Below are 20,419 nucleotides of genomic sequence, written 5' to 3' on the forward strand. Positions count from 1 at the left end.
CCACAGTCTTCCTGTGGCCTTCTTTTTTTTTATGCCGTTCTAATATCCGAACGTTAGCATCCCTCCATTGCACCTTCGGTGCAGTGTTGTTTTGGTAATCCTTCACTGCCTCGGTATGGGTTCCTTACCGTATGGCTTCGGCCTCGCGTGTATTCGCGGGCACATTTTTCTGCGTCCCTGTGATCCTCTTGCCCCTGATAGCTGCTCTTCTTTTGCCAGTCACTATCTTAGGGCCTTGTTCTGTCCAGTCCAGGCGCAGTTCTCACCACTGACGCCCTATTCTCTTTTTGCGCCAAGATACATCCATTGGGTGGTACGCTTCTTAGTGTTGGTGCAACCTGGGAATGCACCCTGGTATGATTGTATCATAGGGTGTTTGCGTTGATTCTTCCACTTCTGTGGTGCTGGTTCTCCCCTCCCCTTTAAGGGCTGGGGTAAATAAAATTTTCGCTCTTTAGCCCTTACTGGGCTTGTCTTTTAAGGTGGTGAGTTCGCCCTGTACCTCTCTACTGTACCTTGCCTTGTGCCCTAGTTTTCGGGGCACTTTCCCAAAAGGAATTTTTACACGTTTCCCTGCTGCTTTCCGCACCGGTTGTACACACTTCTGCTTGGATTCCTGCTGTACCACTCTCAAGGGGAGTGTTCTCTTTAGGGTACTCTCTTCTTGAGTCTGTGGACCATTCGATTGGTTCTGACTGTTTCCGGCTGTTGTGTCTACCTCTGTCTCCTCCTCTATCTTGTGGGGGACCAATGCTCCTCCCGGGTGAAGGGCTAATGTGGCTTACTAGTCTGGACATTGTTCTGTACAGTTCTGCTTCATCATGACTATTGGAACTTTTCGCGTCCTCTGTGTAAGGCTTAATTTTTGGGCATTTTTCTTTGTGTCTGTATCTGCAGTGCTGTTACACAGCAAACGTGCTGTCAACGTTCCTAAATTCGGTGTTCGTGGTCATTGACCCGGTCAGATCGCCTAAGTGCGCTTATGTGGATGTCCAGCTTGCTTGGTGCCCCTTTTTGCCGGTTGCCTTCTTGCTATTGTGTCTCTCGCATCTGGGCTGCTCACGTAACCCACAGGAAGGTTCTTATTCTACTTCATGTGGTTCTACCGTCCGCACGGTATGCTTCTGTTTCGTCTAGTCTTCCACTTGACAATCATTCTTACTGTAGTCCCGTTTTGGGTGCTTCTGATGGTTGCCGTCAGCCCTTTCACATGCCTCATAACCTAGTGACTCTCCAAGGGCGTGTCTTCTATTTCTACTACTACTACTACTACTACTACTGGCACTTTATGTTCATGGATCGGCATCCTGCCAATACTGTCCTACGTCTTTGGCTGGTACAGGATTCAACTGTGTTTTTTCCACTGTTGTGCATACTGGACTGGTGTGTTGATTCTGTCGTACCAGTTGTCTTCCCTCTGGGTTTTATTTACGGTCAGCACATCCAATGCTGCGGATCCATCAGTCCCTGGGTTCAGTTCCACTTCTTGCGAAGTCATGAACTTTTCCTTTTACACAGACCTATCTAGCGTATGTTTTTTTTCTTTCTCTCACCCAGTATACATGCATCTAGGGTATTTCATGCCCGTTGCTTGACGACTTGTGGTACCTTTTTGCCTCCCAATATTTTTCGCTCTTTCTGAGCTTCATAGTCTGGTGTGGCTGCGCTGGTTGCGGTCCCCAACGTTGGTCGTCCCCTTGTTGATGGCTATGTTGCCTCAGCAACTTATTGGGGTTTAGTCGCAGATCCACCTCCTCTATGGGTATGGCTTTGGTATCTATTCTAAGTTAAGGAATCTGTGGCTAGACGTCTCTATCAGATGAACGAGTTATTTACTTTCGGTAACAAAGTATCTGGTAGAGACATAGTCTAGCTGGAGATACCTTAATGCCTGCCCGTCCTCCCCGTTCTGCGAGAACCTTTTCAGGTCGGGCTTTCTGCGCTTGCCTCCCTCCGGATGGCTTGATCCTTCTGCAGGGTGATGCTTTCACTTCACCTCAACACAGGATGCTGATACATTATTCGGTTTTCATAGTTCTACTCCGCCCAGGCTTGTAATTGGACGGTATGCTCATGTCGTGTATCCTTTCCAACCCTACTCTCTGGGTTGTAGAGTGTGAGTTTTATTTTGTTTTTTTCCCACCCCTCGCTCTCCGCCCAGGCTTGTAATTGGACGGTATGCTCATGTGTCATGTATCCTTTCCAACCCTACACTCTGGGTTGTAGAGTGTGGGTTTTATTTGTGTTTTTTTCCCACCCCTCGCTCTCCCCTTTTTTTATAGCCTTAGGGCAGAGGTCTTCAAACTTTTTGATGCCGAGACCCCCTTGTAAAACCTTTTTAGGGGTAAGGACCCCCTTCCGACAAAAGTTTCTAGAAACTGGTACTCATCATCATCATCTTTTGACAACCATAAATGCGCCTGTTAGACCTCATCACATCCATCCATCATTCATCCACTCACACTTTCACACATCCATCCATCCTTTCAACCTTCCATCCATCCATCCACCCTTTCATCTTTCCATCCATTCATCCATCCTTTACCCATCCACCCTTCCTTCCATCCATCCACCCATCATTCATCCACCCACCTTTTCACACATCCATCCATCATTCATCCATGCAACCTTTTGTCCATCCACCCTTTCATCCTCCCATCCATACATCCATCCTTCATCCATCCACCCTTTCATCCATCCACCCATCATTCATCCCCCCACCTTTTCACACATCCATCCATGCATCATTCATCCATGCAACCTTTAATCCATCCACCCTTTCATCCTTCCACCCTTTCATCCTTCCACCCTTTCATCCTTCCACCCTTTCATCCTTCCATCTATCCTTCACCCATCCACCCTTTCATCCATACATCCATCCTTCATCCATCCACCCTTTCATCCTTCCATTCAGTATCCCTCTGCGTCTTCTTCCTTCTTTCCCGATCATGGGAGGGCATCTCTGTACCTCCCTGCTGGGGGCAGGGAACGTGTCACGGGACCCACAGCTCCAGGCGCGCAATATCCATTGACCTCAAAGGGCTACACTACAGCTTGCCCCCCCCCCCCAACTTCCCCTCCTCCCCCAGCTCGAAACGGCTTCAGGGACACACACACACAGCCACACCACCACACCCGAGTACTTGACATGTCTTTAAAAGACATTTTACTTGTTAATGAGGCTTTGATGTTTTTCACACCTCGGTGTGAATTAGGCCTCCAGAGTGAGCACCCTCGATTATCCCCAAGCCAGGAACTGCACTCTGACAGTATCTGCGACCCCCTTCCAAGGACTCCAGGACCCCCCCTGGGGGTCGCGCCCCACAGATTGAAGACCTCTGCCTTAGGGTCTCTTACCACCCCTGTGCTCCATTGGTTAGAAGTCTATTGGCTCTGCCACATTTTATAGGTATCTTATTGGGGATATCACGTCTCTTTCTGGTGACGTCTTCTGGTCTATTGTCCTGGCTTCTGTGTTCTGGACTTGTTGTCTTTCAGAGTTATCCGTTGCGGACTTTGTCATCTGCCATGATGTTGTTTACATCTTCATTACGTCAATGGGTGGCTCGCCTTCATTTTTGCGGGGTTGCTTCTCAGAGCGGTGTTTGCTCTTTCCTTTTACTAGTTTGCAATATACAGTGCCTTGCACTTTCCTTTATGGTGCTGTTTTTCACCATTCCATGTCCTTTCATCATTTTCGCACACTGTTCCATATTTTAACAGTTTTTTGGTGTTTGCTCCACGTTGTGGCGCGGAAAAGTTTCTCAGCCGAAAACTGACGTCAGCGTGCCGGGGTGGGGGGGCTTTGGGAATATGTGGCTCCACTGACTGCGTCGGGGCGAAGCCGTGCGGCACTGCCCCCAGCGCGCTGAGGTGCTGCTGCGGAGAGTTTTCCAGATCCAGTCTGACGCCTGGGGATATTCTAAGTCAAGGAATCTGAGGCTAGACTATGTCTCTACCAGATACATCGTTACAGAAGGTAACTCGTTCGTCAAGTCTGCTGCTGATGAGTGCATGGGTGACCGTCTCTTTATTCTGTGGGGGTCCATCTAAATGTCTTTTGAAGCGGGCGAGGGGCGGGGAAGCAGGATGAACATACTGCGTTGATCTGGTGGTTCATTGTGAGCAAGGAGTCCAGTATGATGCAGAGGTTACGTGCGTGGTCCATGGTGGTGGGAGGTGTTCCCAGTGCGGCGGACCACCAGGAGTCGTCCCAGACGGAGGGAGTTGGTCCCAGGATGAGTACTTTAGTTTTGTCCAAGTTGAGCATGAGGCAGCTATCTTTCATCCAAGTGGCAATGGCCTTCATCCCGCTGTGTAAGCTGGTTTTGCTGGCTTTGGGTTTGTTGGTGAGGGAGAGTATCAACTGGGTGTCCTAGGCGACAATGTTGAGTCCGTGGTTTCTGGCGATGGCCGTGATGAGTGTCATTTAGACATTGAAGAAGGTGGGGCTCGGGGAGGATCTCTGGTGCACTCCACAGCTTATCTCTGTAGGCTCTGAGAGGAATGGAGGGAGTCTAACTCTGTGTTCGGCCAGTAAGGAAGGAGTGGATCCAGTCCAGGGCCTTTGTGCGGATGCCTGTGTCGTGGAATCTCGTTATTGGGGTGCGGTGGCAGACGGTATCTAATGCGGCCGAGAGTTCCAGTCGATTGAGGGCTGCAGTTTTACCAGGGTCGAGGAGGGAGCAGATGTCGTCGGTGCCGGCAAGAAGTGCTGTCTTAGTGCTGTGGTTACTTTGGAAGCTGGATACAGAGATGTCCAGGATATGGTTCTCTTCGATGAACTCGGAGTGAGCGGTGATGGCCATCTCGATAACCTTGGCTGGGAAGGGTAGGAGGGAGATGGGTCCCAAGTCCTTGAGGTCTGTCAGGTCGATGGAAGGCTTCTTCATCAGGCGGTTGATCTCTGAATGTTTCCAGTCGTCAGGGAAGGTGGTAGTTTAGATGAGGCAGTTGATGGTGCGGCAAAGCTCTGTGTCGATGGAGGTGCATGTTCTATGGAAGGTGTGGTACTGGCAAGGGTCCGATGGTTCTCCGGAGTGGATGCTCTTCATGGCATTGAGTGTGTTGTCTGTGGAAAGCGGAGTCCAGTTGAGCAGGCTCAGTTAGGATGTGGCGTGCCTGCGTGCGGTGGTGACTAGTGTTGTGGCAGGGTCTTGGGTGTCGAAGCTGTTGTAGATTAGGGTGATCTTGTGGTGGAAGAAGGTGCCGAGTTTGTTGCAGAGGACTTGGGAGGGTGGGATGTCTGTGGTCTCGCTGTGTAGGGCCTAATAAACTCCTTGAGGATGGAAAAGAGTACTTTCCTGATGTGTGTGCTAGCATTGATTCTGTCTTGGAGGGCTGTTTTCTTTGTAGTTTCTCAGAGGAGGTGGTAAGCATTGACGTTAGTTTTTGAAGGTTACATGGGTTTCTGGGGTTTTGTTATTCGCAGGTCCGTCTGGACTCGTGAAGGGTGGGAGTGAACCAGTCTGCTTTCTTGGAGTGTTGTTTGCCTGGTTCCTTCTTGTGTGCTGCCAGTGTTTGCACAGTTTGAGATCCTTCGGTGGAGATGGAGTGCTGGGGTGTTGGTGTCAGCCTTGTTCCCTGCTAGGACAGGGGGTGCAGTGGAAGTGGCGAAGACAAAAGTTGAATGATACTTGATAAAGCGCACTGCGACCAAGCGGCTTCCTGGCGCTAAAGTAGAGGACTGAGGGGGAGGGAATTCTGCCAAGAAGACATCAGCCAGAGTACGCTTGAGAGAACAGGAATGTCTTAAGGGCCTTACGAAATTGTAAATAAACTGGAGTAGATCTGATGCACAAAGGAAGGCTGTTCCAGAAGCGCGGGGCTAATACCGAGAATCTAGTGCCTCCAGTTTTAGATCTACGGAAGCGCGGGATATTGAGAAGAAACTGATTGGAAGAGCGGAGGGCATGGTTGAGGGTGTAGGGACAAATGAGGGAGTTGATGAAAGCCGGAGCGGTACGAGCACGAGCCATGAAGGCCAAGCAGCCCATCTTGAAAAGGGATCTCTGGCAGACGGGAAGCCAGTGAAGGGATTTCAAAACAGGAGTAATGTGATGGGATTTGGGAAGGTGGTGGATAAGCCGGGCGGCCTGATTCTGGATAGCCTGAAGCCGGTGTAGTTCGTAGGCCGGAATGCCCACGTAAAGGCTGTTCTCGTAATCCAGACGGGAAAGAATCGTGGCCAAAATAATAAGTTTAAGGGCATCGGGAGAAAAGAAACGGGACACTTTCCGGATGACCCGGAGGGAAAGGGAACAGGAAGAGACAACTGAGCTAATCTGGGCATGCATAGAGAGGTCCCGACTGACTTTGATGCCCAAGGTCTTTCAAGAAGCTGCAGGTACGGGTGGAGGGCCAAAGGTGGAAGGCCAGAAGGCGGCCGACCAAGGGGAGATGGAAGGGCCAGTCAGGACCAACTCAGTCTTGTCCAGATTAGGAAGTTGAGGTCACAGAGAAGGATGTAATCGGTGGATGCGAGAGCCTGGGGTGCGATGAGGTCTATGATGGCTTCGGTGAAGGGCGGGCGGGGGCCAGGAGGCCTGTAGACGAGGGTGCTTTGGAGGGTGGTGTTACGGATGATCTGGAAATGGAGGTGTTCCATGGTTGTCATTTGGTCGTTCGAGTGAGTGGTCAGACGGGTCGTGTTCTTGTAGACGATGGTGATGCCTCCTCCTGGTCGGTCAGCGCGGTCCTTGCGGGTGATTTTGTAGCTGTCTAGGATGCCAGTGGTGATGTCCGGACCAGAGCAGGTCCAGATTTCTGTGAAGAAGGCGATGCCGGTTGAGGAGGTCTCAGATTTTTGTGGCTTGTTGGTGAAGGAAGTGCGTGTTGAGGAGGATGCAGGTGAGCCGGTCAGGCGCGCTGTTGGTCGGCTGGGTGGCAAGAGGAGCAGGTGGGTTGGGTTAGCAGAGGGTGCAGCTGCAGTTCCGGCAGGAGAAGGGTCCTTGGGTGTCCTTTTGTGAGGCAAGATGGCATGCGGTGTGACGTCCTGTGTTAAGGGCGAGGAAGGTGCTGGCGTCTTATCGACAGAAGGTCCAAGAACCAAGGTCCCTTGCGCTAGGCGTGGACGGGTGCAGACGGGCTTGCCTTCGGCGCCGCCTCTGTATGCAGCCGAGCAGCGGCCGCTATTAAGTAGTGTGTGGGAGGGCTGGACAGGTAGGAGGCAGGAAATGTGGGGCGCGTCTCTGGAAGGGGGTAGAGCAATGGGGGTCACAGCGGCTGGCAGAGAAAAGCAGAAAGCGAGAAAGAAGGGCAATCCAGGCAGTCTACCATTAGACCACCAGGGATGAGGGGCAGGTGGGAGCCTGCGGGTGGAGGAGGGCCTCGAGATGTCACTAACCTTGTCATGAGTGATGTAATATGTGAGGTCATAAGCAGTGCATTGTAGGGGCATAAGGTATCGTTAGCACAGATAATTATAACTGCTGAATTTCTCTGGTTTTGTACGAGTGAAATGTGAGGCAAACAATAATGTGCCTGTAACCTTTTTTCAGGCAATTTCTGTGTTTTTTTAAAAAGAACTCTTATTTCCAAACTATAATTTCCCTGGTAACCTTTGGTTTTTTATTTAAAGTCAATTTCTAAGATTTTTTTTAATGGTCTGTGAGTGGGTGCATGAGTCTGCGTGGGTGTGTGCGTTAGTCTGAGTGGGTAGGTGAGTGGCTCTGTGAGTGGTTGTGTGAATCAGTGGATATGTGAGTGGGTCTGTGAGTCTGAGTGGGTCTATGAGTGGGTGCATGAGTAGGTTACCCGCTGAGATGTGAAGTGTGTGCTTTTTAAAGGGGTTTAAAATGCTGCTGCGCGAAAGGGGCTGCAGGGGCCTCTATTACGCTTCTAACTATTTTCCACTGCTCCAATCTGGATTCAATTCTGTGTCTCTGGTTAGAATAGACCTCTGCTTTTTACATTTTTAATAGGGTGGGGTGGCGACACGCAGGCCCCCTCTCTGTGTCGATTTTGTCACTGTGGACCCCATTCCCCGATCCTGGCCATTCTCCATGGGCCTGGCCATAAACAAATGGGGGAGGGTGCAGCGAAACACCCCCTCTCCGGGGCCCAGCCAGGTCACCTGGGGGTCCCAGGGCACCCTGTGTGCAATGGTACTGCGAAGGGAAACCTCAAAGCCCCCGCTGACCCAACCGGCTCCATGCCTCCTGCGAGAGCTTGCATTGCTCTGACAGACAGGGAGCTTCTAAAATGCCGCTCCCTGTCCGTCTGAGGAAATGTTTTCATCTGTTCCCTGCATGCATATTTGCGTGCAGGGAAACGGATGAAACTTCTTCTTTCTTCAAGCTGGAGCTGTTTGACAGCTCCGGCTTGCAGAAAGTTGCATTATGTTTGCTGTTGCTTGGTGTAAGCTAAACAACAAAAAAGTGTAACTAGTCTATCTTTCAACATGGGCGAAAAAAATAGCATGCTCTGTGTCTAACCAAAGTGTGTTTGCATATAGAGAAAAATGAATCCCATCAGCCCACCCAATGGCAGAGCCTCATCATCTGGGATTACTGAGATAGTGGTCCGGCTAAAGAGCCACACACTTGTTGGTATCGTGTGTTACTCCAAACCCAAGGAACCACCAGTGATGTATCATACCAAGGAAGATGTATTATCTGTGGTGTGGGATGTAAATTGCAGTGAGAAATTGTGAAACTTAATCAAAAGTGCAATCTAAAATTGGCTACCATTATATAAGGAATTTTTTTATTGGGGAAGTATCATGGTGTAAATGTTAAAAACAGAGTGTTAGACAGTTTCAAATTATAACTGTCATCTAGAAGTTGTGATCGGTCAACATGTTTCAGCCTTAGGAAAGAATGACCTACCTGGCTTTCGTCAGGACCATAGATACACTACTGCAAAAAGCTAAATACACCAATGTGAAAAAAAGAAATTAGCAAGCACATGATACAATACATCCTACCATACGCAGAATTTTCATAAGGAGGATGTGTGTTCAAGAAAAAGGATTCTTTCCTAAAAGAAATACACAAATGCAAAACAAAACAAACAAGCATTAGAAATGCAATAGGTCTCGCAGCATTAGAGTTAGTGCTTTTAGAATTGTTTATGGGTTTTTTTGTAAATCTTTAGCATGAGGTTGAGGGTGAGTGAGGGTGAGGGGGTGAGTGAGGGTGAGGCTGAGGGGTTGAGGGTGAGGGTGAGTGAGAGGGTGAGGGGTTGAGGGTGAGTGAGGGTGAGGGGTTGAGGGTGGGTGAGGGGTTGAGGGTGAGTGAGGGTGAGGGGTTGAGGGTGAGGGTGGGTGAGTGAGTGTGAGTGGGGGTGAGTGTGGGTGAGGGATTGAGGGTGAGGGGTTGAGGGTGAGGGAGGGTGAGGGGTTGAGGGTGAGTGAGGGTGAGGGGTTGAGGGTGAGTGAGGGTGAAGGTGAGTGAGGGTGAAGGTGAGTGAGGGTGAGGGTGAGTGAGGGTGGGTGAGTGTGAGTGAGTGAGGGTGAGTGAGTGAGGGTGAGGGTGGGTGAGGGTGAGTGAGGGTGAGGGTGAGTGAGTGAGAGTGAGGGTGAGTGAGAGTGAGGGTGAGAGTGAGGGTGAGAGTGAGGGTGAGAGTGAGGGTGAGAGTGAGGGTGAGAGTGAGGGTGAGAGTGAGGGTGAGAGTGAGGGTGAGAGTGAGAGTGAGGGTGAGAGTGAGGGTGAGAGTGAGGGTGAGAGTGAGGGTGAGAGTGAGGGTGAGAGTGAGGGTGAGAGTGGGTGAGAGTGAGGGTGAGTGAGGGTGAGAGTGAGGGTGAGAGTGAGGGTGAGAGTGAGGGTGAGTGAGGGTGAGTGAGGGTGAGAGTGAGGGTGAGGGTGAGGGTGAGGGTGAGGGTGAGAGTGAGTGAGGGTGAGTGAGGGGTTGATGAGGGTGAGGGGTTGAGGGTGAGTGAGGGTGAGGGGTTGAGGGTGAGTGAGGATGAGGGGTTGAGGGTGAGTGAGGATGAGTGAGGGTGAGGGGTTGAGGGTGAGTGAGGGGTTGAGGGTGAGGGGTTGAGGTTGAGTGAGGGTGAGGGGTTGAGGGTGAGTGAGGGGGAGTGCGGAAGCAGCACGGAGGGCAGGGAAGGGCGGAAGCAGCACGGAGGGGCGGAAGCAGCACAGAGGGCAGGGAAGGGCGGAAGCAACAGGGAGGGCAGGGAAGGGCGGAAGCAACAGGGAGGGTAGGGAAGGGCAGAAGCAACAGGGAGGGCAGGGAAGGGCGGAAGCAACAGGGAGGGCAGGGAAGAGCGGAAACAGGGAGGGCAGGGAAGGGCGGAAGCAACAGGGAGGGCAGGGAAGCGCTGAAGCAACACTGAGGGCAGGGAAGGGCTGAAACAAAACGGAGGGCAGGGAAGGGCTATTTTGTATTTTATTGTAAATATGCGGACACAGAGGGATGGAGCTAGCCTTGCGCGAAGATGGCTGCGCTCTAGGCAAGCTCCTTTGGCTGCCACCTAATGAACAGCAATATGCTGCGGTAAACAAAATAATTAGAATTTAGAGAAGCTGACCTGTGCTTCGTAGGGGATTGAGCACACAAAATAGGCTTGCCACCGTACATGTGAAGCAGGCGTTGTCCCGCGGCCTAGATGGAAGCGGCAAGGACCGCCCTGCAGAGGATGTGGGAGGCCGCTGGCTGTGAGCTGCTCCTGTGCAGGCGGGCACTCTGTGGAGCCGGTCAGCGCCTGTGACGCTGTGCTCTGCAGCTGGAGGACGGGCGGCACCGAGGGAGCTGCGACCGGCCTGTGGGAATGACTGGCAGGATCAGTGTACAGGGAGGGTAGGGAAGGGCAGAAGCAACAGGGAGGGCAGGGAAGGGCGGAAGCAACAGGGAGGGCAGGGAAGAGCGGAAACAGGGAGGGCAGGGAAGGGCGGAAGCAACAGGGAGGGCAGGGAAGCGCTGAAGCAACACTGAGGGCAGGGAAGGGCTGAAACCAAACGGAGGGCAGGGAAGGGCTATTTTGTATTTTATTGTAAATATGCGGACACAGAGGGATGGAGCTAGCCTTGCGCGAAGATGGCTGCGCTCTAGGCAAGCTCCTTTGGCTGCCACCTAATGAACAGCAATATGCTGCGGTAAACAAAATAATTAGAATTTAGAGAAGCTGACCTGTGCTTCGTAGGGGATTGAGCACACAAAATAGGCTTGCCACCGTACATGTGAAGCAGGCGTTGTCCCGCGGCCTAGATGGAAGCGGCAAGGACCGCCCTGCAGAGGATGTGGGAGGCCGCTGGCTGTGAGCTGCTCCTGTGCAGGCGGGCACTCTGTGGAGCCGGTCAGCGCCTGTGACGCTGTGCTCTGCAGCTGGAGGACGAGCGGCACCGAGGGAGCTGCGACCGGCCTGTGGGAATGACTGGCAGGATCAGTGTGCCTGCAGCCCGGTAGATGAGCATGGCTCGCGGCGGGCGGCGGTGTTACGCGGAAGGAAGTTAGACGGCGTTAGACGGAAGGAAGAGAGGGGAGGGGGAGGAGAAATGCGACACGGCGGGAAGGGGAGGGGGCGGAGCGGGTAAACAAAGACGGACGTGCACGCGCACGCGCTTTTAAGGTCAATGCGCATGCGCATAAGCTCAATGCGCATGCGCATTGACCTTAAAAGTCACGGGCACTGCAAGGAATCGCCACGATTCCTTGCAGTGTGGATAAAGAGTGGATAAGTCGCAATACTCTCGCTTGCTCGATGCGCATGCGCATCGACAGGCGAGACCTAAAAAGGGGTAAATCACAGACCCACAAATACATTGCGCCACATGTTTCGTCGCTTATAATTTTACTCATCATTGCGATAATTCTTAGTTCATAGTTGTATTTACTCACCCAAAGAAATCTTGAGTAAGCCTCGCCTCACCTGGCCACTGCTCAGGGATAGAGGCCCCGTTCTAATTTGTGGATAAAAATAATAATGGGATGCCTAGTTAGGTCAAAACCCATATAGTTTCCACCAGCAGCAGCTTAACAACCTTGACATTTATTCTGAGCATAAAAAGATAGGCAGCAACTCACAAGCCCACCATGAGACTTTAACCAAAGTTATCACCACTCCAATTCATTGTATAAGACTTAAGAATGTCCACTCTGAAGTATTGCACACCAAAAATGGCCAATATCATGACCATATTCTAGCCAAAAAGATGTATAGCAGCCATCCAGATCGAACTCTGAGCGCAGATGTCTGAAAAGTAGAGCACCGCCGCACGCACTGCCTCACCTGTCCGTCGGTACCCCGTGACTGCTCCTGAGCCGAGGGTGAGGTACCTGACCGGAACAGGAAAGCAGCTTAAATGTGCGGCGGAGGCCAATAGGAAAGAGGACCTGCATGTTTAATCCCGGTATCGGACCTCAAAGGAAACCGATCTGCAGTTTCCTACTATGCAGTTACCTATATTATACATAGCGGACCAGAAGGTGAGCAGCTTCTGAAAACAGCTTCCACCAAGCAAAAGCAAAGAGTTACCCCCCTCCCCCCTGACCCCCCCCCCTCCCCTGGGTAAACACCTCGGTAGGTAGCAGGAGCTGACCCTGGGTAGGTGTGGAGGTCCTCAGGGCCATAAATGGCTCCACGGGGGGGCTACGCAGCCCCCTCTTTCGCGGAAGTGCGCTTCAGGGAGGTGGTGGTCCCCAGGGCCGTGGTGGTCCCCAGGGCCAGGGGTCTGCACCAGCCCCCGTACATTAATTTATTTCGGCCGCCGGGAGGTGGTGGTCCCCGGAGCTGAGGAGAGGCCGTACGGGCCCTCCCTAAATTCATTTTATGTTTAGCCCTGGGGAGGGGGCGGTCCCTGGGGCTGTGGGGGGCAGCGCGGCCCCCCATATATATTTATACATATTCCAGAAGAAGCATGACGCTAGAGGAAGGCCCGACCTCTTGGGTTGGGGCTCGCATCACCACCATATATTGCAACTGAACAGAACTCCTCCATCAAGAAGTACAAGCCCTCCTGCCGGTATATAAGCTAAAAACATTATTTATTTCGATCATGGCGCAGTACTGCATAACACGTTTCAACCTTCCTGGGCCTTATTCATATGCAAATGCTGGGTAGTTGATCATTGGTCTTTTATGGCACATGGTAAACTGATATTGAGGAAAGACTTCCTCACAGGTAAGTTACAATTAATACCAATAGTGTTGTTTTCAAATTACTTTTTTCATGTTTTATCAGCAATTATAGTCTGCTTTATCACAAACATATATAGTTCTAATTTCTTTGTTGTAGAGATATTCTCATATTTTAAATGTCAAGTTTCCAGTATGCACTATGGCACTTAAACATCCTTTTCTTAACCCTTAATAGGATCAAAAGAACTCAAGGCACTTTAGTTGGTGATGCACAAATGATAACTATTCACTGAAACCAGATTTCCTCACTTTCTCATTTGTGTGCAATATAGTTTTATCAGTTAAACTGTACGTCTGCAAAATATAGTGGCCATTTAAATGGAAAATGTGCGGTCTGTAAATGACAGTGCACTAACAAATAATTTAGTTCCCAGTTTGATGAAATTTGCAGTAAGGAAAACAAGCATTTGGAAAAGTGAACTTAGATTATTTATTTTGTGTTCTCATACTTTTGGATTTCAAACTGCAATTTATAATGTTTTCTATTTTCCTTTTAGACTGTCTGTTATTTTAGTATTTTTCCTTGCTCTTATCATCACGCTTACCCTGGTGTTTTTTCCTCGAGCCACTCAAACTCCAGATCCAGTAAAGGAAACTCAGGTAACGAGATGCATTTTTACGTTCTTTCACGGGCATTCTGTGCAGATATGTGTGTATATATACTAGTGTTTAGGTGAATGTACTTTTTTTTTTTTTTACACATAACCCAATACTAGAAGATATTCATACTTTTATGACCCTAGTCCTAAGAAGTTATTTTGCTTTGTCTTTTGTCGCATTGTGCATTATCTGTGATTCTCACTGAGCACAGCTATCATAAATACCCAATTCTAATTCTGGTTATTTACTGCTATGACATAGCAACAGTGGGAAACAAAAATGTTTCTCACTGTTGCTGTGTCCTAAAGGAAATGGGGCGTGCCCTGACAGGTCTCCCCGAGAGCCTGTCAATGCAGTGCTAAAGAGCACAGCTCTAGAAGGAAAGGCGCAGGCGTGATGGGGCTGGATGATGGACCAATTGTGTATTTTTTTGGGGGGCTGGGGGTTGATGGAACTGAATCCTTTATAATAGTACAAAAATATAGTGGACAGTCTACCAACCAAACATTAATGACTGAAGAAATGTTCATAGCATTCAGTGCAACGCTACAAGGTTACATAACTAATCATAATTCTCAGTCAGCTACTGACGAATGAATATATATTGGGGCTTAAAACAACACAACGAGCACAAAGAGAAAAGAAAGTGCAAATTGAACTCCTCAAATCCAAGTGTATATGTCGTCATAAAATCTGACCACCCGTTTTTAGGTCGAGTCTAGTGCAGCCTACAAGTGCTTCTCATCAAGGCTTCTTGTATTTACACTCAGTGGATCTGACTCCTCCCACGCATTGGGTTGGCTTTTGCTTGTGTCTTTTTGGAATCAAAGCCTGCAAATGGCTAAAGATAGGTGCATGTACCACTTCTTCTGAGAGGTTCACTCCCACGGCGTTTTTCCCCGGTAGCGAGCAGCGGCGCGCAGGAAGGCAGCTGCTGTGCCTCCTTGTCTCCCCTGCACCACTCTCCCTTGTCTCCCTGTGCCCGCCCCACCACTCCGCTTGAGCTGCTTGTTTGCAGAACGCCATGCTGTGCTTTCACTTTCACAATGGCCACAGCCTTTCCCTTAATGAAGCGGCAACGCTTCTTCTATCCTCATTCCTCCTGCAGCTTTCGCTGCTCTACCCGACCTCCTCTCCCTGCGGTCTCCCCATCCCCAGCCTCTGAACCGCTCTGCTTTCACGCCAAGCTCAGGCAGAACAGGAAGTTTGTCGCTAATGCAACGTTGCGCTGCTCATCCAAGCACATTAACCTCCTGCTCCGTTTGTTCCACCCGATTACCCCCCTCCCCTCCCATCCCCCCCCCCCCCCCCCGGCCTCAACCGCCCTGCTTTCACACGAAGCTCAGTCAGAAAAGTAAGTGCCTCATAATTACTTAAATGACTTATTATTGATCGGCGACATTGCCTGAGCTAGGGGAACTTGTGGGGACTGTTTGGGATTGGAGGTTAAGTTTGCACAGGCGTCACGGGTGGGAATCTAAGCCCCAGCTTCCTGCACCACCCTCTCTGTGGCTGCCTCAGGTTTGTTGCTGTTAAAGGTTCCATGTGTGACTTTCAGCCCCACACACTTCCTGCGGCAGCTTATCCACAAAGTGAGGGGACGCAGAGCCTCGCTGCATCCCTCTCTGCTCCAGGCACCCAACTGGAAACTGAACCTCCCGTGTTCTATTCTGCGTCAGCCCACAGGGAGGATAAATTCCCATCTCTGTGATCCCCACTTCCATAGTCCTTCTCTCCCCACTACTGACGTTTCGTACAGAGGTTATAACTCACGCTGTGGGCTCCTGCTAGCACTGCTTTGCCCACAACAACTCCAAACGCTGCACATGTTATGTATTTACTCTACTGCTTCCCTGCCCTTGGCACTCCTTTCGCTTGTCTTTCACAAATAAAAAAGGTGTGAATGCTATTCAATCTCCTTGCTAGCCCTCATTCGAACTTTTGTTTTCTTGGTTTACAAAATGTTTTACTCCCATATAATAAGCAGCGTAACTTTCCTTTCCATTCCTATGTATGTCTGTAGTTTTTCAAACAAACGTTATTACAAGTGTATTTAATGGGTAAAAGACATTGCCAATTACAACGCCAATAGCACTAACACAAACAAATGTGGGACCTATTGCATTTCTAATGCTTGTCCCAACCTATGTGCTCATAAGAAGGAATAGAAAGGAAGGAGTGGGAATAATCACATGTCCTATCTAGCCTGAGTTTTGCTATTCTTGCCCTGAGCGCTACCTCCTAGCCCTGTCGCTGCCTTACCACTGGTGAGTTGTGTTCCTGCCTTATACTGAGAGTTCTATATAATATTAGTCTTATCCCTATACTTAGTGAGGTGTGCGCTGGATCCCACTGTCCTGCACAAACACTCAATAGGTGCTATTAAAATAATTCAGACATTACCGCTTAAACTTATTACTGGGGTATCTGCATTACGTAAAATATAACATTTATTCAAAAATTATATAAAAATGTTGACATTTCTCTGTTTATTCTTTACAAATTATTTGAGATGCTATGTTTACCTTGTGGGTCCTTGAAATGTTTGCTTACTAAAGTCCCCACACACACACAATAAAAGAAAAACTCAAATTGTGTCCTATAAATATGAAACTCCGTGTGTGCAAATTAAATGGCTCTTAAATGCCTTCCTTCACTTAATCTTCATGAAGTTACCCAGTTGAAATGTTTTCTATAATTTTAATATATTTTTCTGTTGTGTTTTATACACCATATAAATTGTGTTCCTGTTCATCGAATTTCTTCAAGGCAAGGCGCAAGGTCAAATTATTACATCAATATTCAAATGTTCTTAAGTCTTTGACACTTGTCAATTGTGATTTTTCATGTTGCGTCAACGTACAAGTTACTTACATTCGGTAACAATGTATCTGGTGTATCTATGTATAACGATGTATCTAGCCAATGATTCCTTAACTTAGAATATCCCCAGACTGGATCCGGAATTTTTTTTTTTTGCAGCAGCAGCAGCAGCACCTCTGCGTGCCGGGGGATGGCACCACACGACCCGGCCCTGACGTCGTCCACAGACATGACGTCGGCGAGGTCATACAAGTCCCTCCTGGCACACAGACGTCAGTTTTCTTCGGAGAAACTTTTCCACAGCAGAACGCAGAGCCACCAACAACACTGTGAAAGTATGGGAACAGTGTCCGAAGGATGAGAAATCTGTGAAATAAAGAAGGCGGATGGTAACGGGCACTGTCTACACATAAGTGAAGAAGTAACGGCAGAGCAAGCTCTGAGAAAGAACCCCGCAGAGGGAAGCGTGGACCCTTCCCAAAGGCTGAGGAAAAAGGAAGAATATCCAAACAGGCAAAGGTATACTGTGCCTACCACATAGAACTGTGCCGGCAAACAAGGACAAAGCGCAGTAAAAACACTCTTCTGCCCGAAGGTATGAAAAGAATGGCACTTCCCCTATAGTAATGGAATGCCGAAACACAACCCAGCCCCAAAGAAGACGACTATGGAGGAGACAAGAGTTCTGAGTTAATCGAGAAGGCGGGAGGGAGGGAAGGCAACAGAAGAAGAAGAATCTCCTGATGAAGGTGAACTAAAAAGCACTGTTTTACAGGAAAGAAGCCACTTAGATGGAGACAGTCGCATACGGCAATTCTTAGAGGGGGCGCAACAAGGTGAGCACCCTGGAACCAAACCAAAGGCAACTGAAAGGACATGGTGGAGAAGGCCACCTGGCTAGGTTCTCGCAGAACGGGGAGGATGGGTGGGCGTTAAGGAATCTGCAGCTAGACGACTCTACCACATACATTGTTACCGAAGGTAAGTAACTCATACATCTGATAGACATCTAGCTGCGGATTCCTTAACTTAGAATAAATACCACATCCTTACCCCAGGTAACAAAACAACATAAAGTGCCCGAAGCACTGTGGCGGCAAAGAGTGACGGACTATAGGGAAGGGTGTGGTGGAGCAGCCAGACAACAATCCAAGTAGCTCAGGAGAGCAAAAGACCACGGGAGACCAGGTATCACAAAACTACCAGAATGGCACGACACCATACCTGTGTGAGTATGAGATGAAGAAACTGCACTAGCCATATCCCATGAAAGGGGGCGTGGTCTGGCCACGCAGGAAGATGGCCGCCTGCTAGAGGAGCTCTGCCGAGGAACGGACCCCCGACGAGCTTTCTCGACGTACCTGTTTGTGTGGGGCTCTCTCTTGGCACTAGGAAGACGCAGGATGCCATGAGGAATGTAGCGGTGGTTCCCTTTCCAGGTTAGCGGTACTCGCTCCTGTCCCACGACATGACAGTGAGGTAGCTGGTTCTTCCAGAGCACGCCTCGGCTCTCGCGCGCCCCGAAGCCGTGCCTCTCCACAGCAAAGGCGGCGCCTTCTTCAGCTGCTAGGCCGCACCTCCTCAGACGGTGGGGGCGCGCTTCATCACATCTGAGGAATGTTTTTAACAGCCTCGCCCCCTGAAAATCTAGGGCCGGGCTTCCTCACACTCTAGGCCGCGCCCCCACAGACGACGAGGCTTCCTCAGCTTACGGAGAACATGCTGCGCTTAACATTGTGTATGTTCCTAATACACGACGCCTTCATTTAAAAGTGTTTTCAGGGGATTTCTTTGAAGTCTAGTAGAACCACACCTTGAGACTTCTTTTCACATGACGTGTTTCATCATTTAGAGGCCCTCTGAATTATTCTCTACAGGATTTTCTGCTCTGCCTCCTCCAACTGAGCATTATATACCTCAGTGTGTTGATATTGCAAACATACGGAATGCTACTGCTTCATGTTGGACTTTCAAAGGCAGGACTATAAGCACTGTCCCTCATGCTTTCCTTTGAGGCAGTCCTGGGTGTATGATATTTCTCTTTTCTCACATGCTGCCTCCTTCTTTGAGAAGCGCTTTACCTTCACATTTAGTGCGCACTTCTCAATGTGTATAACCACTTTATCGCCATTACATTGACGCCCTACTGTCGTACCCATTTACTGTATTTACATGCTTTGCTTATGAGGTAGTTTTGGTACACAAGATTGCTTATTCCAACTCTTCATTGGTTTTGTGATATACTATTTGCTATTTTGTGGCAATGTTGTAATAATTTTTCCTATTTCAGGCATTAGGTGTATGCTGTTTGTATTGGTCATTTTCTTGCTGAATACAATCTATTACCTCCTTGTTATTTGATACACTCCTGGCTTCACCATTGCCTCATATTCCAATATTTCCTCTATTCGCTATTGCAGACCACCACTAAAACGATACATGGCCATGTCTAACAATAGGAATGGTGGGCGTGGGCCTAAACAACCACTTTTCAAGGAAGTGGTAAAGCAACCCTCTCCTTTGGCAGTCAAAGGTAATCGCTCTATGTCGCCTCCTTCGTCGCAAGCTGCATTACCTCAGAGCGACAAGTCCCTGTCTGACACTATGCAACGCATTTTGCAAGAACTTTCTGCGGGTCAACCGTCGGCTGGAGGGCCTGGGTATTGCTATGACTTCATGGACTACAGAAACCAAGTCTAACATGGCAGAACCTACTACTTTTCACACCATGATTGATGTCATTGACTCTAAAATAATGGACATAGAGGGTCGCCTGGATTTTGTTCAGGGTTCAGATCAGGACTTACTCTTCCTACACACTAAGATCATCGATTTGGAAGATCGCAGTCGTAGAGACAATATCAGTTTTTTTGGTTTTCCAGAAAATATTGAAAAGCAAGATATGAAGTCCTTTCTTTGTGATGTCCTTCCCACTTTGACTGGAATTTCTTTTACTCCTCTTGAGCTCCAACGTGCTCATAGACTGGGCCCACCACGTTCTGGTCCTTCTGCAAGACCTAGACCAATCATTGCTTGTTTCCTTCGGCATGAGCAAACTAGACAGATTCTATCACTGGCTCGTACACGTGGCTCCTTTCTGTTTCAGGGTCATGCCATCCACCTGGCTGCAGACTTCTCTAAAGAAACGGAGGAAGGCGTTTCTCTCCATGCGACCCCAGTTACGTCATATGGACATCAAATATGGATTATTTGAGCCTGCACGTTTTCGTATTACTAGGAATGGAGAGTCCAAAGACTTTTACGATCCTGCATTCCTACAGCAGTTTCTGGATGATATCAGGTCCGATGATATGGAAACTCAGTCTCCTTCCAATGCCCAATCTTCTCAATCCAAGTCCTCCTCTACGAATTTACAAACGTCTCATTTATATACCTCTCCTGAATATAGACAACGTGGCAGAGATCTCACTCGTCTGCCTCGCTCTCAAGATGACATGGATTCGGCTCTACGCTCTCTCTTCTCACACTAATACGCAGCAAAGAGACAAGTCTAGATCGCCTCTTAAGACGCCATCTGATGCTGACTGAATTCTTTTAATGCTTTAATTCTTTATTACTTTTTCTTATTATACAAGCTTATAGTAGTGTTTATTGTTCACAATGCTTTTGTTGCTCACTTAGCTCACTGAGATTTTACTGCATGGTATAATTCTTTGATGCTGATTGAAGGCATATAGCAGTGTTAGTTGTTCTTCTTATATGTTGCGTCATGCACTATTGTTGTTCTCTACTCGCTACTAATATGGGATTTTCAGATTTACAGTTATTTAATCACTTTCAAGTTTTGCTTCTTATGTATTATACGGTTCTTATCTCTCCCACATTTATTACCTGTCCCGCTTTTGTATGATGTCTATATGTTTTATTGCTCCCCTTGCTTAGAGTGTCTTT

General features: G+C 48.9%; 1 protein-coding gene across 2 annotated transcripts in view; it reads left to right on the top strand.

The window, feature by feature from the left end:
- The window catches only part of TMEM218 (transmembrane protein 218), a 48,849-nt gene that overhangs the window by 18,629 nt on the left and 9,801 nt on the right, over positions 1-20,419 (top strand). For both annotated transcript variants that reach the window (XM_086956344.1, XM_086956345.1), the window contains one exon: positions 13,582-13,684. In XM_086956344.1, coding sequence (XP_086812470.1) covers positions 13,582-13,684 — 103 coding nt within the window. The remainder of the gene's footprint in view (positions 1-13,581; positions 13,685-20,419) is intronic.

Source organism: Lissotriton vulgaris, chromosome 2_1, assembly GCF_964263255.1.
Source record: "Lissotriton vulgaris chromosome 2_1, aLisVul1.2, whole genome shotgun sequence".
In the NCBI taxonomy this organism is placed as follows: Eukaryota; Metazoa; Chordata; class Amphibia; order Caudata; family Salamandridae; genus Lissotriton; species Lissotriton vulgaris.